At 40.7% G+C, this 13,347-nt stretch overlaps 1 protein-coding gene across 3 annotated transcripts in view; it reads left to right on the forward strand.

Annotated features, from left to right (window-relative positions):
• LOC116698005 (neuropilin-2) overlaps positions 1-13,347 on the forward strand; it is a 100,326-nt gene that overhangs the window by 60,721 nt on the left and 26,258 nt on the right. For all 3 annotated transcript variants that reach the window (XM_032529700.1, XM_032529699.1, XM_032529701.1), the window contains exons 11-12: positions 488-632; positions 12,655-12,729. In XM_032529700.1, coding sequence (XP_032385591.1) covers positions 488-632; positions 12,655-12,729 — 220 coding nt within the window. The remainder of the gene's footprint in view (positions 1-487; positions 633-12,654; positions 12,730-13,347) is intronic.

Consider the following 13,347-nt stretch of genomic DNA (forward strand, 5'->3'; position numbering starts at 1 on the left):
CAGTGGAGTGGTGAAATGACACATATAACTAAGTCTGCCGCGTTTACGTCTTTCTCCATTGTTTCAGGATACTCATCCTCAATGCTGTGTTTACCACAGAATAATGTATCACACCCACTCTGACAGATGCCACATATATCAAACAAACATGACGTAAAGCTTATCACTCATCTTGATGTATCTCAGGCACGTGTTAGACAGCCTTGGCTTTAAAACAAACTGGACAAGCAGTGAAACACATTTTTCCTTTAAATCGCAGCAGGATCTTACTGTACAGTCAGAGAAAAACAGCGGAGCAAGCTACAGAACATTGTCATATTTTCAAATTGGCTGAATTGAACTCAGGAATGTCAAAATTGACAGGAAAACATCCTTTACACTGGACGGGAAAGGTTTTACCCTTACCTTTTCCTTGTTGTAAAATGAGAATAGGAAAGCACTCTCTAATAACATCACTATCAACGAGCCTTTGCCTCCCTCCACTTAGATTTTCGAGGGGAACGGCCACTACGATACTCCAGAGGTGAGGAGGTTCGATGAGATAGTGGCCCAGTTCATCAGAGTCTTTCCGGAGAGGTGGTCGCCTGCAGGGATCGGCATGAGGATGGAGGTCCTCGGCTGCGACCTGCCTGGTAAGGACACGCAATGTAACAAACGCACACACAACACACACTTCCAGAAAGAAACGCACACACACAACTCACACTGTCATTTAAACAAGTGAACTCACAGCTACAAGCTTGCAGAAATGTACGTTTGTGGAAAAACATTGAGATAAATACATAAACACACTAATAATATGCCTTTACCCTCCTTTGTTTCTATAACCTATACATACAAAATTAAAGTAAGACAAATGGTCCACCAACTCTAATCAAGAGAAGTCTTTTCCAAATCATACATATGTCATCATAGTTATTACACTTCTGCGTATGTATATCACGTGAGCCACGAGCATAATCCCGTACCAACATTAGTGACGTAAATGTGCTGCGTAAATCACACCATTAATCTCTTGACATCTGCAATGAGTGTGTATAGTTGGATGTGTGTTCATGAGGATTTAGAATGTGTACGCTTTCTTTTCTTTTTTAATCTGCCATTGTATTTACATCTGTGTCAGTATGTAGAGTATAGTATAAGTATACAATGTTTATGCTTGATTGCGTGTGTGTGTATACTTACTTACATGCATTCTGCATAACGGTTGAAGTTAATCATCTTGCCCTATAGGAGGTATTGCAGCATGTCTGGACAGGGATTAACATGTCTAGGTCATGGGTCTTTTACTAATAGTGGCCAGCTGTGTAGTTGCACTATATTGTGTTCACAGCCTATTATGTTAATAACATGTAGCTAGTGTGTAGTGAAGGATTAGGTGCCGTGCATGGTCTGCTGAATTTTGGTATTCATGATCAATTCGTGACCCACCCAAGGATTTTGTGTAAAAAGTTGATCATAAAGAGGGATGATTTGGTGGAAAGATTGATGATGGATGCAGAGCATTAGTTCCTATGTTTCTTTATTGAGCTTTGAAGGTACCTTTTATTATTACAATATCTTACTGTTGTATGGTGCTTGTTAGCTGTGGCAAGTAAATTGTTCTCAGCTGCACAATGACGACAATAATAAAGCAGGCCATTGTACAAATCTCCCCACATTTATTGCTTAACTTGAGCAACAAGGATGCGCTGCATGAATTAGACAGAACTATATTTTACTTACTATAATATCCTATGTAATGAAGAAATCAGAGCCCAGATGCAGTCTGAATAATGTCTCAATAATTCAAAAGTTTTCTTGACCGGACCTCTATCCTTAGGTGTAAATGCCCCGTTAACAATGCTACTGTTACGGTCTCCTCTCCTCTCCTCTCCTCTCCTCTCCTCTCCTCTCCGCCCTTCTGCTCTCTTTTTTTTGATAGAGCTTTATTCAAGTTTTACAAATTCACAAGTTATAAATTAGACATATGCCTACAGTAGGCTACATAACAGATTTAAAAAAAAAAAAAAAAAAAATACAACAAATTACAAACTTGACCAATGTCACAAAGCAGTGCTAATGTGCATATTAAGTTGATAAAGTGCACCCAATGCATAGTCATTCATTCTGCCTCCTTTGTTTTTTTCTTCGTTAAGCATGTTTATTGAAAGTTATGGAGTGCAGCTGTCAAGCGCAATTCACAATATATCCTCTTCCTCTCCTCTCCTCTCTCCTTCATGTGCAATCAGATCGTACTGCTTTAGTCAGGTTGTGACATGTGAGAGGTGAAGGCAAGAACAGAAAGTGACACGTACCTGTTCCCAGTAGACGTGAAGTGGGCTGTTGGCCGCGACTGATGGCCTGCTGCTAGAATTCTGTTTTTCTCAACTGTGTGTGTGTGGTGTGTGTGTGTGTGTGTGTGTGTGTGTGTGTGTGTGTGTGTGTGTGTGTGTGTGTGTGTGTGTGTGTGTGTGAGAGAGAGATAGGCCAAAGGGAACACTATATCCTAGATATGTCAGAACTAGCCAAGAGGTCAGTGACGATGGGGAGAGAACATCCTCTACTGTTAACACAAGTTTTAACAGTTTACCATGACTAGGCCTACATTACTGTAAAAAATAAAATTCAGGCATAAGACAGACATCATGTCGATCACAACTAAAATTCAACACTTTACCTCAGGGAAGGACTTTTTTTACTTTGTACTAGTGAGTCCTGTGATTGAGATACCATGGAGGAGTATCTAATTGTAATACACCCAATACAAAGATAAAGCACTCAGTGGAAAAACTGAACATCTAGTGAAACGTTTCTATTCGTCCTTCAGTGTGAAATGATGACTCTTCTTGATTGCAGTCCATTTCCTTCTCTCTACATCTATTTTACACTTTGACCAATTAAACTTTGTGGTTTCAGACAAAGCTCTAATTTCACTCCTCCTGGAGATAAGTATGCCCTAAATGTCCAATCATGCTGACTCTAACCTCTGGGATTTCACTGGCCATGTTTTTTTATCCCACCCATACACATTGCTTGTTATTGCGCCTAATAATATCATGCACATCATATCTGCAGCCATCATCTCTGTGATCACAGTGCGGATCAACCTCTTGGCTATTGCAGCTTTTGTGATTGTCTGCTGCTCTGGTTGTCTATGTCTGCATGCCAGATGTTTGCCTTCTGGATGTAATCTCTGCATGATAACAGTTCATTCCCACTTTACACAGAAAACACCACAGACAATCACACACTAAGATAATTCTACATCTTAGTGGCTTAGAGAAACTTGATTTTGTGTAGTTTTACTTTGTCTGGTTTTTAATTGTCTCCACGCTAAGTGACATTAGGATAATAACACTGAAAACACACGGTCTTACCCGTCGTGCATTCCCGATCATTTTCGCTAGTGCTATAAATGAAAACAATAAAACAGAAAAAACACATCTGACTGAAGACAAAGACTTTGTTTTTCTTCTCAATAAAATATTCAACAGAGAGCATCATCTTCAGTCGACTGAACACAGCTGTTTACACAAAAGTCGCAAGCGCACAAAAATGCGCACACGTTCAACTGCCTTCTCCTATTTTTGACACACACACACACATACACACAGGGCTACAGATAGGAAGTAAGTTATGACAATATACAGGAAAAGGCCTAACAGCACTTTTCAATCTATGTTCTGTTACTAGAAATCCTATCAGGTTGTCTTCCATCCTCTCTCCAATTGCCTTTCTCTAAAAAGGCCAGAAAATGATTCAAGCATTGTTATTTTTTTCTTTTCACTAAGCATGATATCCTTGAGAGTACCCCACCACCTTTTTGCCCTTTAAAATCTAGAATTGTAAGAGCTTCAGCGTTTACAACCTAGCCACAACCCCGCCTGTCTCAGCGCTGCTCAGGAAGTAAAGGAGTGAATTAATGAATTGATGAATACATAAAAGGAGACATCAGCAGTGTAAGGCAATCACATGTTCACACACACACACACAGGCCAGCCTGCAGTGGATGCAGCACACAGAATGGCCTTTTCATTATTCAGTAGTTGGTTTCAGACCTCCCTTCCCTGACATAAATTACAAACCTGGACCTGATTAAAATGTTTAACATCCCTTAATTTATACCCATATTTAAATTTCCAAATTGCCAATCTACTGCCATACATCATTTACTGAAAATAAGAATACAATCATCCTTGTCGTCTCATTCCCTATCCCTCAAAAGTATTGTGCACTGCATGTGTGTAGGCAGCATGTTTGTTTTGTTTGTTTAACACACTAGCTTATTCATTGTTCAAAAGTAGAGACAAAGTCATTCTGATAGATTGTCAGTCATGAACCACATATCCTCTAAACAACAGCTTTAACAACCATACAAAGAAATGGCTTTTCCATTACTGCCCCTTGTTTGTTTTTGTATTTAAAATGTAGCGAATTGACCTGTTGTCAGGGCTGTAGAACAATTTCCTCACATGGGAGAATCAATCTCAGCACCCAATTACAATGAAGAAATCCCAAATGACGGATATAGGGTTTTTGGGGGCACACAATAATGTAGTTTAGCATCTCATTATAGCGCGGCAAAACACAGCCTGGATGTTATTGCAGGACTCTTTCTGATCATTCATGCTAGCTATGGAGGAAACATGTAATTTAGGTCTTGTAAATATTGGACAGAAACTGAGAGCTGCCAAGTTGCCGGTTTTGTTCATGTTTTAAATGACTGACCTATCAGAAGACCTGCTATGCTCTCATCTCTTTTACTCCACACCTAGTTGTTGGCAGGCAGGCAGTCACATATGTACACACACACACACACACACACACACACACACACACACACACACACACACACACACACCACACACACACACACACCACCTGTTTGGCAAAAGACAAAGGTTTGTTTTTAGTTGTGTAAATACATGCTTAGTCTCCATTGAAAAACTGCAGTGGATTATGGGTGGGGTACTAGACACTGCATGCAAACAGAGAAAGCAGCTTTGTGTCCGGTGTCTCAGAGTGGCATCGTTCCTCTGCTGCTGGTGCTGCTCTTTGGATCATGGATCCTCACTTATCACGAAACCCTAAACACTGCCAGCCAGATTCTGAAAGACATTATGCTTCTTACCTCTGTGTTCCAACAAAACCACAATAATCAGCTCACATCGATCATGGCTGATGGCTTGTGTTACAGCAAAGAGGTTGGCCCGTGTGTGTGTGTGTGTGTGTGTGTGTGTGTGTGTGTGGTGTGTGTGTGTGTGTGTGTGTTGGGTGTGCGCACGCTGGATAGTGCTGTGTGTGTTCCAGGTCCAACATTGCTGATCGCTTTCACATGTGAGTTGTTGCTCCAGTCCAAATACTATCATGTGATTGGTGGAATGTGTCCTCACTTACACCCTCCTTCCTCTGCTCTTCGTTCTCCTGTCTTGTCTCAGAGATCACAGCAGTGTGATTATAAAAATACTACGTTTACCAAAAATGTTGACAATCAGATTGCAATACTGTTTCAATATATAATAATATATTTGCATGGATTGAATACATTTATAATTTTATGAAAGAGGTATTCTCTAAATGGAATAAATGTATTTATTATTTATTTTTATGATTATATTCCTAAGCAAAAAGTTTAATTTTGTTTTGCTGGGTAGCAACAGAGCGGCTTGCTTTAATAACAGATAAGATAAGACTTATCACACAACAAGCTGCCTGCAGCTGATTCCATTATTTCAATTCATAAAGTTATAGACCTGACCCTGCTCTTTTCTACTGACACGTATGAACACTTTAGAAGGAATGGAAAATAATGTTAGAGCGGGAGGTAGCGTGTGCAAATGTTTGTGGTTTTTGCAGTACCCACTCCATCTCCGCCCCTTCGACTCCCTCACCATCAGAAGCGTTTAATCACTCATGTCTCTTGCCAAGGCTCCACTAACAACCCCACACACACACACACACACACACCATCTCTTCTACGTCTTAACCTTCCCTTTTCCCTTGCCTTCATTACCCTCATGGACTTTCTCTTCTCACATTATCCTTCACTTTTCACAGCCTTCCACATTTAAAACAAATGAACCTGTTGCCAGTGCTATCTTTACTTGATAGGTTTTGATACAATTCTCCCACAAACAGTGACTCCATGACTCCAGAGCCAAGCTGAACCACAGATCAAATATTGTACAATTTCCAAACACATGGTGTAAAAATGGAAACACTTAGTTCCTGAAGGGATTACTGTTTGGAGTTTTTACAGGACACCATCAGTATGATGACCATGTGCTTGTTGAGGCCAACCACTGGGGCACTTGACTGATGAGCGAATTTCTTGCCCACCACAGCAGAGGGGTTCAATGCTTGGCAGCAGCGCCTTTGACTTGGCCATACATTTCATCACGTACAATCATGCTCTGTTCACTTCAGGACAGTTAAGTTTATCAGTTCCATCTCTTCCTGCTTGAGACATCACACATGGAAAAACTCAGGATTGGGCACTGGTTCATTGTGGCTGCATATGTGTTTATATGTGTCTGAGTGCAAAAATGCTTGTGTTTTTACAATATAAATATTTAGGTTTGGCTCGCCACCTCTTTGCAGTATTTCCCAGATATGCCTGCCTCCTTTTCTCTATTTCCTTATTTATGTATCTTATCCATTCATCCATCCATCTACTGCAGGGTCTTATGCTGAATTTGCACTACATGGTACGGCTCGGCTCGACTTGACTCTATAATTTCAATTTTCAATTTTATTTATAGTATCAATTCATAACAAGAGTTATCTCAAGACAATTTACAGATAGACCACACTCCAGAATTTACAAGGACCCAACAGTTCTAGTAGTTTCCTCCAGAGCAAGCAACAGTGCGACAGTGGCGAGGAAAAACTTCCTTTTAGGCAGAAACCTCGGTCAGACCCAGGCTCTTGGTAGGCGGTGTCTGACGGGCCGGTTGGGGTTAGAATGAAGAGTGGCAATAACAAAAATAGAAAAAATTAGTAGTATGTAGCAGTTCTTTGTAGTAGTTCATGGCATAGCAGGACGCTGTACGGCATTACAAGGCACAGCAGGACGTAGCAGGACGTAGCAGGACGTAGCAGGACGTAGCAGGGCACCGCAGTGTAGCAGTTGAACATGGCATCACAGAACGTGTAGCGGGACCATGGCGACAGCTGCTACCCTGATTTCGGAGCCTCTCTGATCCAAGGGAACATGCTGGGGAAAAAAGAATATACTACTTTTGGTACCAGGTACTTTTCTCGATTTTCTTTTCCACTGCAGATAGTACCCACTCAATGTAGAGGATTCTTATCTGATCGTCATAGCAACGACACGTGAAACTGCCGTGCCATCATCTTCAACGGGACATAAACAAAAACACGCTGGATCCTTTCATTGGCAACTAAACAGAGGACCATCTGCACTTCGTCAATTGGCTGCCATTTTTTTTTTTTTTTTTTTTTAAATCTAGGTTGACTGAATAAAAAAAATTGTGGTTGATATTGTGCATGCACAAACTCACCACGTCTAAATAGCCAAGCTAGGACGTTTCTTGCCAAGTGACAATTGTGGTGACGATTCTCTCTGAGCAATCAGAGGGCTGCAGTGTTTGAACTCCCCCTTTCTAGTATTGGCTTAGCTCGCTTGAAACCTCCAGTACTAGGTACTATTCAAACTATTGTCAATGGAAAACCAAAAAAGAACACCTTCAAACGAGTTGAGTCGAGCCGTGCAGTACGCGGTGGAAATGCAGCAATAGATCCACTGTTGTTTCCTCCTCTTAAAACTTTGGGGGACAGTCCATCAGCTAAAATTCAAAACACAGAATAAGAGCCCGCAATCTTTTTCAAGTTGAGTGTGTAGTGTAATACCCACACTAGCAGTAGACAATAACTACTAAATCTAAACTAAATCTGCTATCAATATTTTCTTGAAAGCAAGATGATACGTCTGAAGTTTATCCTGATACAATAGATTTGATTTGATGTTCAGAGAAACACATGCAAATGTTTTAACCATGACCCAAAATTGTCATACAGTCTGTCAGTCTACCTAAAATGTACAGTATTAGTGCCAAAAAAGTACTGATTGGGCTTTGGAAAGTGTTTAAACCATATGCTTGTTAATGTATTACCGCTTTGTGATCTAGAAAGCTTTCTTTCTTTTCTTTAGAGCAGTTAATGGCATACTTAGCCTAATGGCTTTTTCTGCACTTAAACTCATTTCCTTTGTAGCTGACTACTGTTCGCTGATGTAGTTAGCCATTCATTGCCGGCAGCTTATTTTTATTATCTCAGTTGTTGTCGTACTTAGCTTCACACTTAAGGCTACAATTGCAGTCACATACCTTGTGGTGCTTTGTTGCACAATGGACTAATGAGCAATTCAGTCTGTAGTTTCCTGACATGAAGAGCTTCTTTGCATCTAGTGTCTCAACTATGTAGCACATGGCTCTGCTTTTAAGCCACACTTTAGGCTCTATTATTGGTGGCATTTTAACTGCAGTCATCTGCTTGTTCTTATGCCACATTTGACTGGGTTACAGAAATTCTCCTTTTCTGTCTGCCATTCATTAAAACTTGTCGTCCAGTGCAGCACTTACTGTAAAACCAGATATTAATGGTAGCTTGCTGTACAATGGGCTTATTAGGCATTTTGAGTTTCCAGCTCTAAAAAAATGTTTTCCCACTCACTTACTTACAAAAGATGGAGCCATAACTAGTCTGGCACTTAAGCTACATATAAATCAAACCTGCACTTTTGGTTTTTAAGTACTGTTGAATGATTTGCCATTCAGATCACTGGCAAGGATTTTTTATTCAAAAACACATAAGTCTCATTTGATGCAATGCTTTAATATACACCGACCCATTGTTGTTAGTGCCATAACTCATATTTCACTTACTAGTCTCTAAGTTCCCTTTCATTAAGAACTCATTGTCTACTCCTTTCAAATATAGATGCACTTTTAGCATATAAATTGATTGTTTCCCAATTTTGGATAAAAATGTTTTGTATAGTGCTGCAAACCCATTTTAATGGCGTCAATTTTTTTATCATGAGATTAATGTTCTTCTTGGCCTAGCAAACTTTGCCGGCCAAAGAGTAGTATCGTTACGTTTTGAGTGGATGGCGAGTGTGAGACGCCAAAATAGATGCCAATAAGATTCTGAATGGAAAGTTTACTTTTTAAAAGCTTAAAAGTGTTTTGTCGTTGTTAACTGAGCATTAATATGGTGGATAGAAACGTGTTTTTTAAAGGAAATTCTGCTTAAAGTGAATGGATACCTACAGCAAAAAGATTGGCCGGTGGTACCAAAGCTGCAAGTCATTGCCATTTGGCGGCGGTCATTTTCCAGCTACACAGACACGCACACACACACACACAGACACACACACACACACACACACACACACACGCGCGCGTGCACACAAAGTCTGCCATTCAGTCAGTCAATCATGTAGTCATTAGATAAAGGAAACCCCTATCCACAATCATATGCACCATGTCACCAATAATTTAAGTAGTGATGACATTCTCTCTTCTTCAAACACGCATGCACACGCACACACATACACACTCTCACATACTGTGTCAGTAGTCATTATTTAGGCTGACAGAGGTAGATTTATACCTAGTGCTCTTTTAATAATTGAACAGTTTTCGTCTCTCTGTTTCCATCTCGTCCTGCTCAGTCAGCAGCTTTACAATGAGCCCTTGGGCCTATGACAGTGCGTGGGGTTATTTGTGCGTGGTTACCCGAACCGAATACCTCCTGTTTCTCAGTTTGAGGTGTTTGAGAGAAATAGATGGAGAGTCATGGCAAGATGCTATAACTCAGCGGTGTTCATGATGATCCATCTTCAGAATACAGCTTGGTGTTTCTTTTGCATTCCTTCTATTTATTTTATTTATTTAAAAAACATGACTGACTGTGTCATCATTCTTACTCTTCCCACACACGTGACTAAACACACTTCGGCCTTGCATGCATTAGGAAGTCAAACAGATAAAAGAAAACTGACCTGCAAAAATGTAAAAGTTTATTGTATACAGTAACACATTTAAAATAAGTTTCATTATAAAGTCATTTGTTCACATTAGTTTGCTGACCTTTAGCTACAGATAGGGCCCTGATGGATAGAAATAAGACGGGGATGGAAGATGATGAAGAGGATGAGGAAAGGGAGAAATAACGGAAGAGGAGGCGACAGACAGAGAGCAAAATTGGATTAGACGGGTGGAGAGAGATGGAGTTAGAAATGGAGCTGTGTGCGGTCACTAATTAGGAAAATGCTGGTGGGAGGTTAAAGGTGTTATGTTTCCTTCTCTATGTCTCTCTCTCTCTCCATGTCTATGTGTCTCTGTCCCTCTTTCTCTCCCTCTCTGATCTCCATTCCTCTCTCTCTTCCTTCCATATGGGGGGCTAATTACAGTGGTAAAGGGCACCAAATTAAAACAGCTTAATGTCAGCAGCTGGGATCTGCTTATCTAAGGCTGATATCTAATTTTGTGTATGAACATAAGTGCGCGCGTGCGTGCGTGTGTGTCTTTCTGTCTGTCTGTCTGTCTGTCTGTGTGTGTGTGTCTGTGTCTGTTTTATGTGTGTAACGTGTGTGCAGCAATATATGTCCACTCTGGGCTTACATAGTATTCCTTCATACTTTGACTGTGAGCAGACTGTGTTAATAGTCAGTAAAGTTATGCACATACAGTACATAATACACATTAGAGCTGCAGTGAACTCAAAGCTATTAGCAAAGGCAAGCAAAGGTTAAAAGGTCACACAAAACAAGACACACACTTACAGATGTATACAGATAACCAAGTGACTCATGGAAACATCTAGAACAACCAAACAAGTAGTAAATCAACACTAGTTTCAGGTTCCTGAAGTGGTGGTTAGAACCGACGTAAAATAGAAGTAAAAGCACAGAGAGAAGCGCTGAGAGGTTGAGAGGAGAGCGAGAGGAAATCGTAGGAAAAGAGCAAAAGAAAGAGACACAGTCTTACTGTAACAAAGAGAGAGAAAGATCTGCGGGCAGACAAACGCTACAGATGAGTGGAAATCAAAATATCCCTCAGGGAGAGATGACAGAAAGAGAGCAAGAGAAAGAGTTATAGAGAAGAAAATTGTGGTTGTGTTAAAACATAAACAACACTAGATAGGGTTACACGTCTATGCCGGAGAGGCTAAGCAAAAGAGCAAGTGTGTGTTTGTGTGTGTGTATGTGTATGTGTGTGTGTGTAAAGAGCTTTCTGTGGTGTTGATGGTGGTTTTGCATAGCAGAACTGAATCTGGTCCGATTTATTGTGACAGAAAGACGAGATAAAGAGGGAGGGGATTTTGAAAGCCGAATGACAGATGTAGGGAGGAAAGAAAAATGAGAGACAGACCATGACATGAATGTCAGAAAATGAAAAAGAAAAAGAAGTCATTTCTAAAAGTAATTTGACGAGAGGTTTGTGCCATGCCAGCCAGACAATCTTCTGTTCCCTTACGTCAACATAAAGACTTACACTAGTGTGTGTGTGTGTGTGTGTGTGTGTGTGTGTGTGTGTGTGTGTGTGTGTGTGTGTGTGTGTGTGTGGTGTGTGTGTGTTGTGTGTGTGCGATGAGGGTGCTGGTAAAGCATTAAAGGCCGTTTAAGGAATGTTAACCAACAGTAGAAAACTGCTTATTAAGACCAGAAGGTCTTTTGGTTTCACTGACATACCCCACTGCTGACGTGTGTGTGTGTGTGTGTGTGTGTGTGTGTGGTGTGTTGTGTGTGTGTGTGTGTGTGTGTGTGTGTGAGGGTGCTTCTGTTTGATCTATCATACACTGGTCGCATGCTGCTGTGCACCAAGGTCAGTTTGAGTGCAGCATCTATCATAGTGATGCGTGTGTTTGTGTGAGCGTTTGTGCGTGCGCCAACCTGCAGTAGGTAAAATGAGCCGTGTGGCACAGTCCTCAGCTGAGTGCCAGCTCAGTGTGTCAACTCACTCTGTCACTGCCTGGATCATGACAAACATCAGCCTTAATACACAGTCCTGGAAAACGACAGCAAAGTGTGTACGAACATCATTAATTACTGTATACTATCTTAATCTTTCTTTGCACAAACAACGCTGCTGCACTGTAAGGTGAAGCAGCAGTGGAGCAAATATGAATATTTAAAAGCTTAGATAAGTCCAGTAGTGTCTTTACTTTTTAGGAAGTGAATGTGTTGGAACATAAACATAATTAAAGCAGATTGACTCACTCCAATGCTTGCATTACATATAGAGTAAAGTGTGAAGTAATATATGTGTTACTGCTCATTAGCATGCATACGTGGAAGCTGAATATGATTATTTAGAGTGGCTTGTTGGGTTTAGCAGCATGCTGCTGGAGATTAACATGCTAGTAAGCATAACATGTTGTTTATGGTCGTTGTTAGCTAGGTTGTTGTTAGCTGGTGATAATAGCTGGTGGTGTTGTAGACAGAAGTGATTCTAACTTGTTGTGGAGGGCCACTGCAGGGCGAAATAATAGGGCAAAACATAAATACTGGCCTTCCATAGGAAAAGCCACCCAACTTCTTTTGCACATTTGACTGTGTATTTAATGTTGCTGCTGTGTTATCTGATTTTATTCTATTCTATTCTAAAAAAAACTAATCCTTTAGTGTTGTTTTTCTGTTGACAGAAACCACCACTGTACCTGACACTGTGACTCCCACCCTGCCCAGAGTTGAACAGACCTCTGCTGCAATGAGACCAGGTGAACACACCCACACACGTAATCCACGTACTCTCACACACTGCTTTGCCCCACTTTTTCATCATGCAGATTTCTTGCAAGCACACACTCTCTGTCTCTCGTCCACACACACACACACACACACACACGCACACACACGCACACACACACACACACAAGCTCTTAAGGTCAAACCTGTGATGTCATCCTGCACCACTGGGCCCCTGGGCTTTGAAATCTGTTAGAGTCCCACAGGAAGCTCCGTTTGAGTGAAAATAAGCTCTCACAGCCAGGATCTCACCTCCTCATTCACACAAACACACATATTGACACAAGGATTTTACAGCTATAGGTCAGCGACTGTCAGGGATATAGCCCTACTGTTACCGATACAGTTTAAAATGGTCCATGTTGATCTGTTCGGTTCCTACATGAGCTGAATGCATTGATTTAAACAGAATACAGCATCATTAATACCAAGTGCATTTTATAATGCTCTACTTTCTCTATTCTATATTGTCATGTAATTGTTTCTAATTTCCCATGATTTCTTATTTATGCTCTTTTTTTCCTCTCATGTCTTTCCTTTTGATTTGAATTCACACCCACTGTACTGCACTACTTTCTCTCTTTCCGTTT

The sequence above is a fragment of the Etheostoma spectabile genome, chromosome 11 (assembly GCF_008692095.1).
Source record: "Etheostoma spectabile isolate EspeVRDwgs_2016 chromosome 11, UIUC_Espe_1.0, whole genome shotgun sequence".
In the NCBI taxonomy this organism is placed as follows: Eukaryota; Metazoa; Chordata; class Actinopteri; order Perciformes; family Percidae; genus Etheostoma; species Etheostoma spectabile.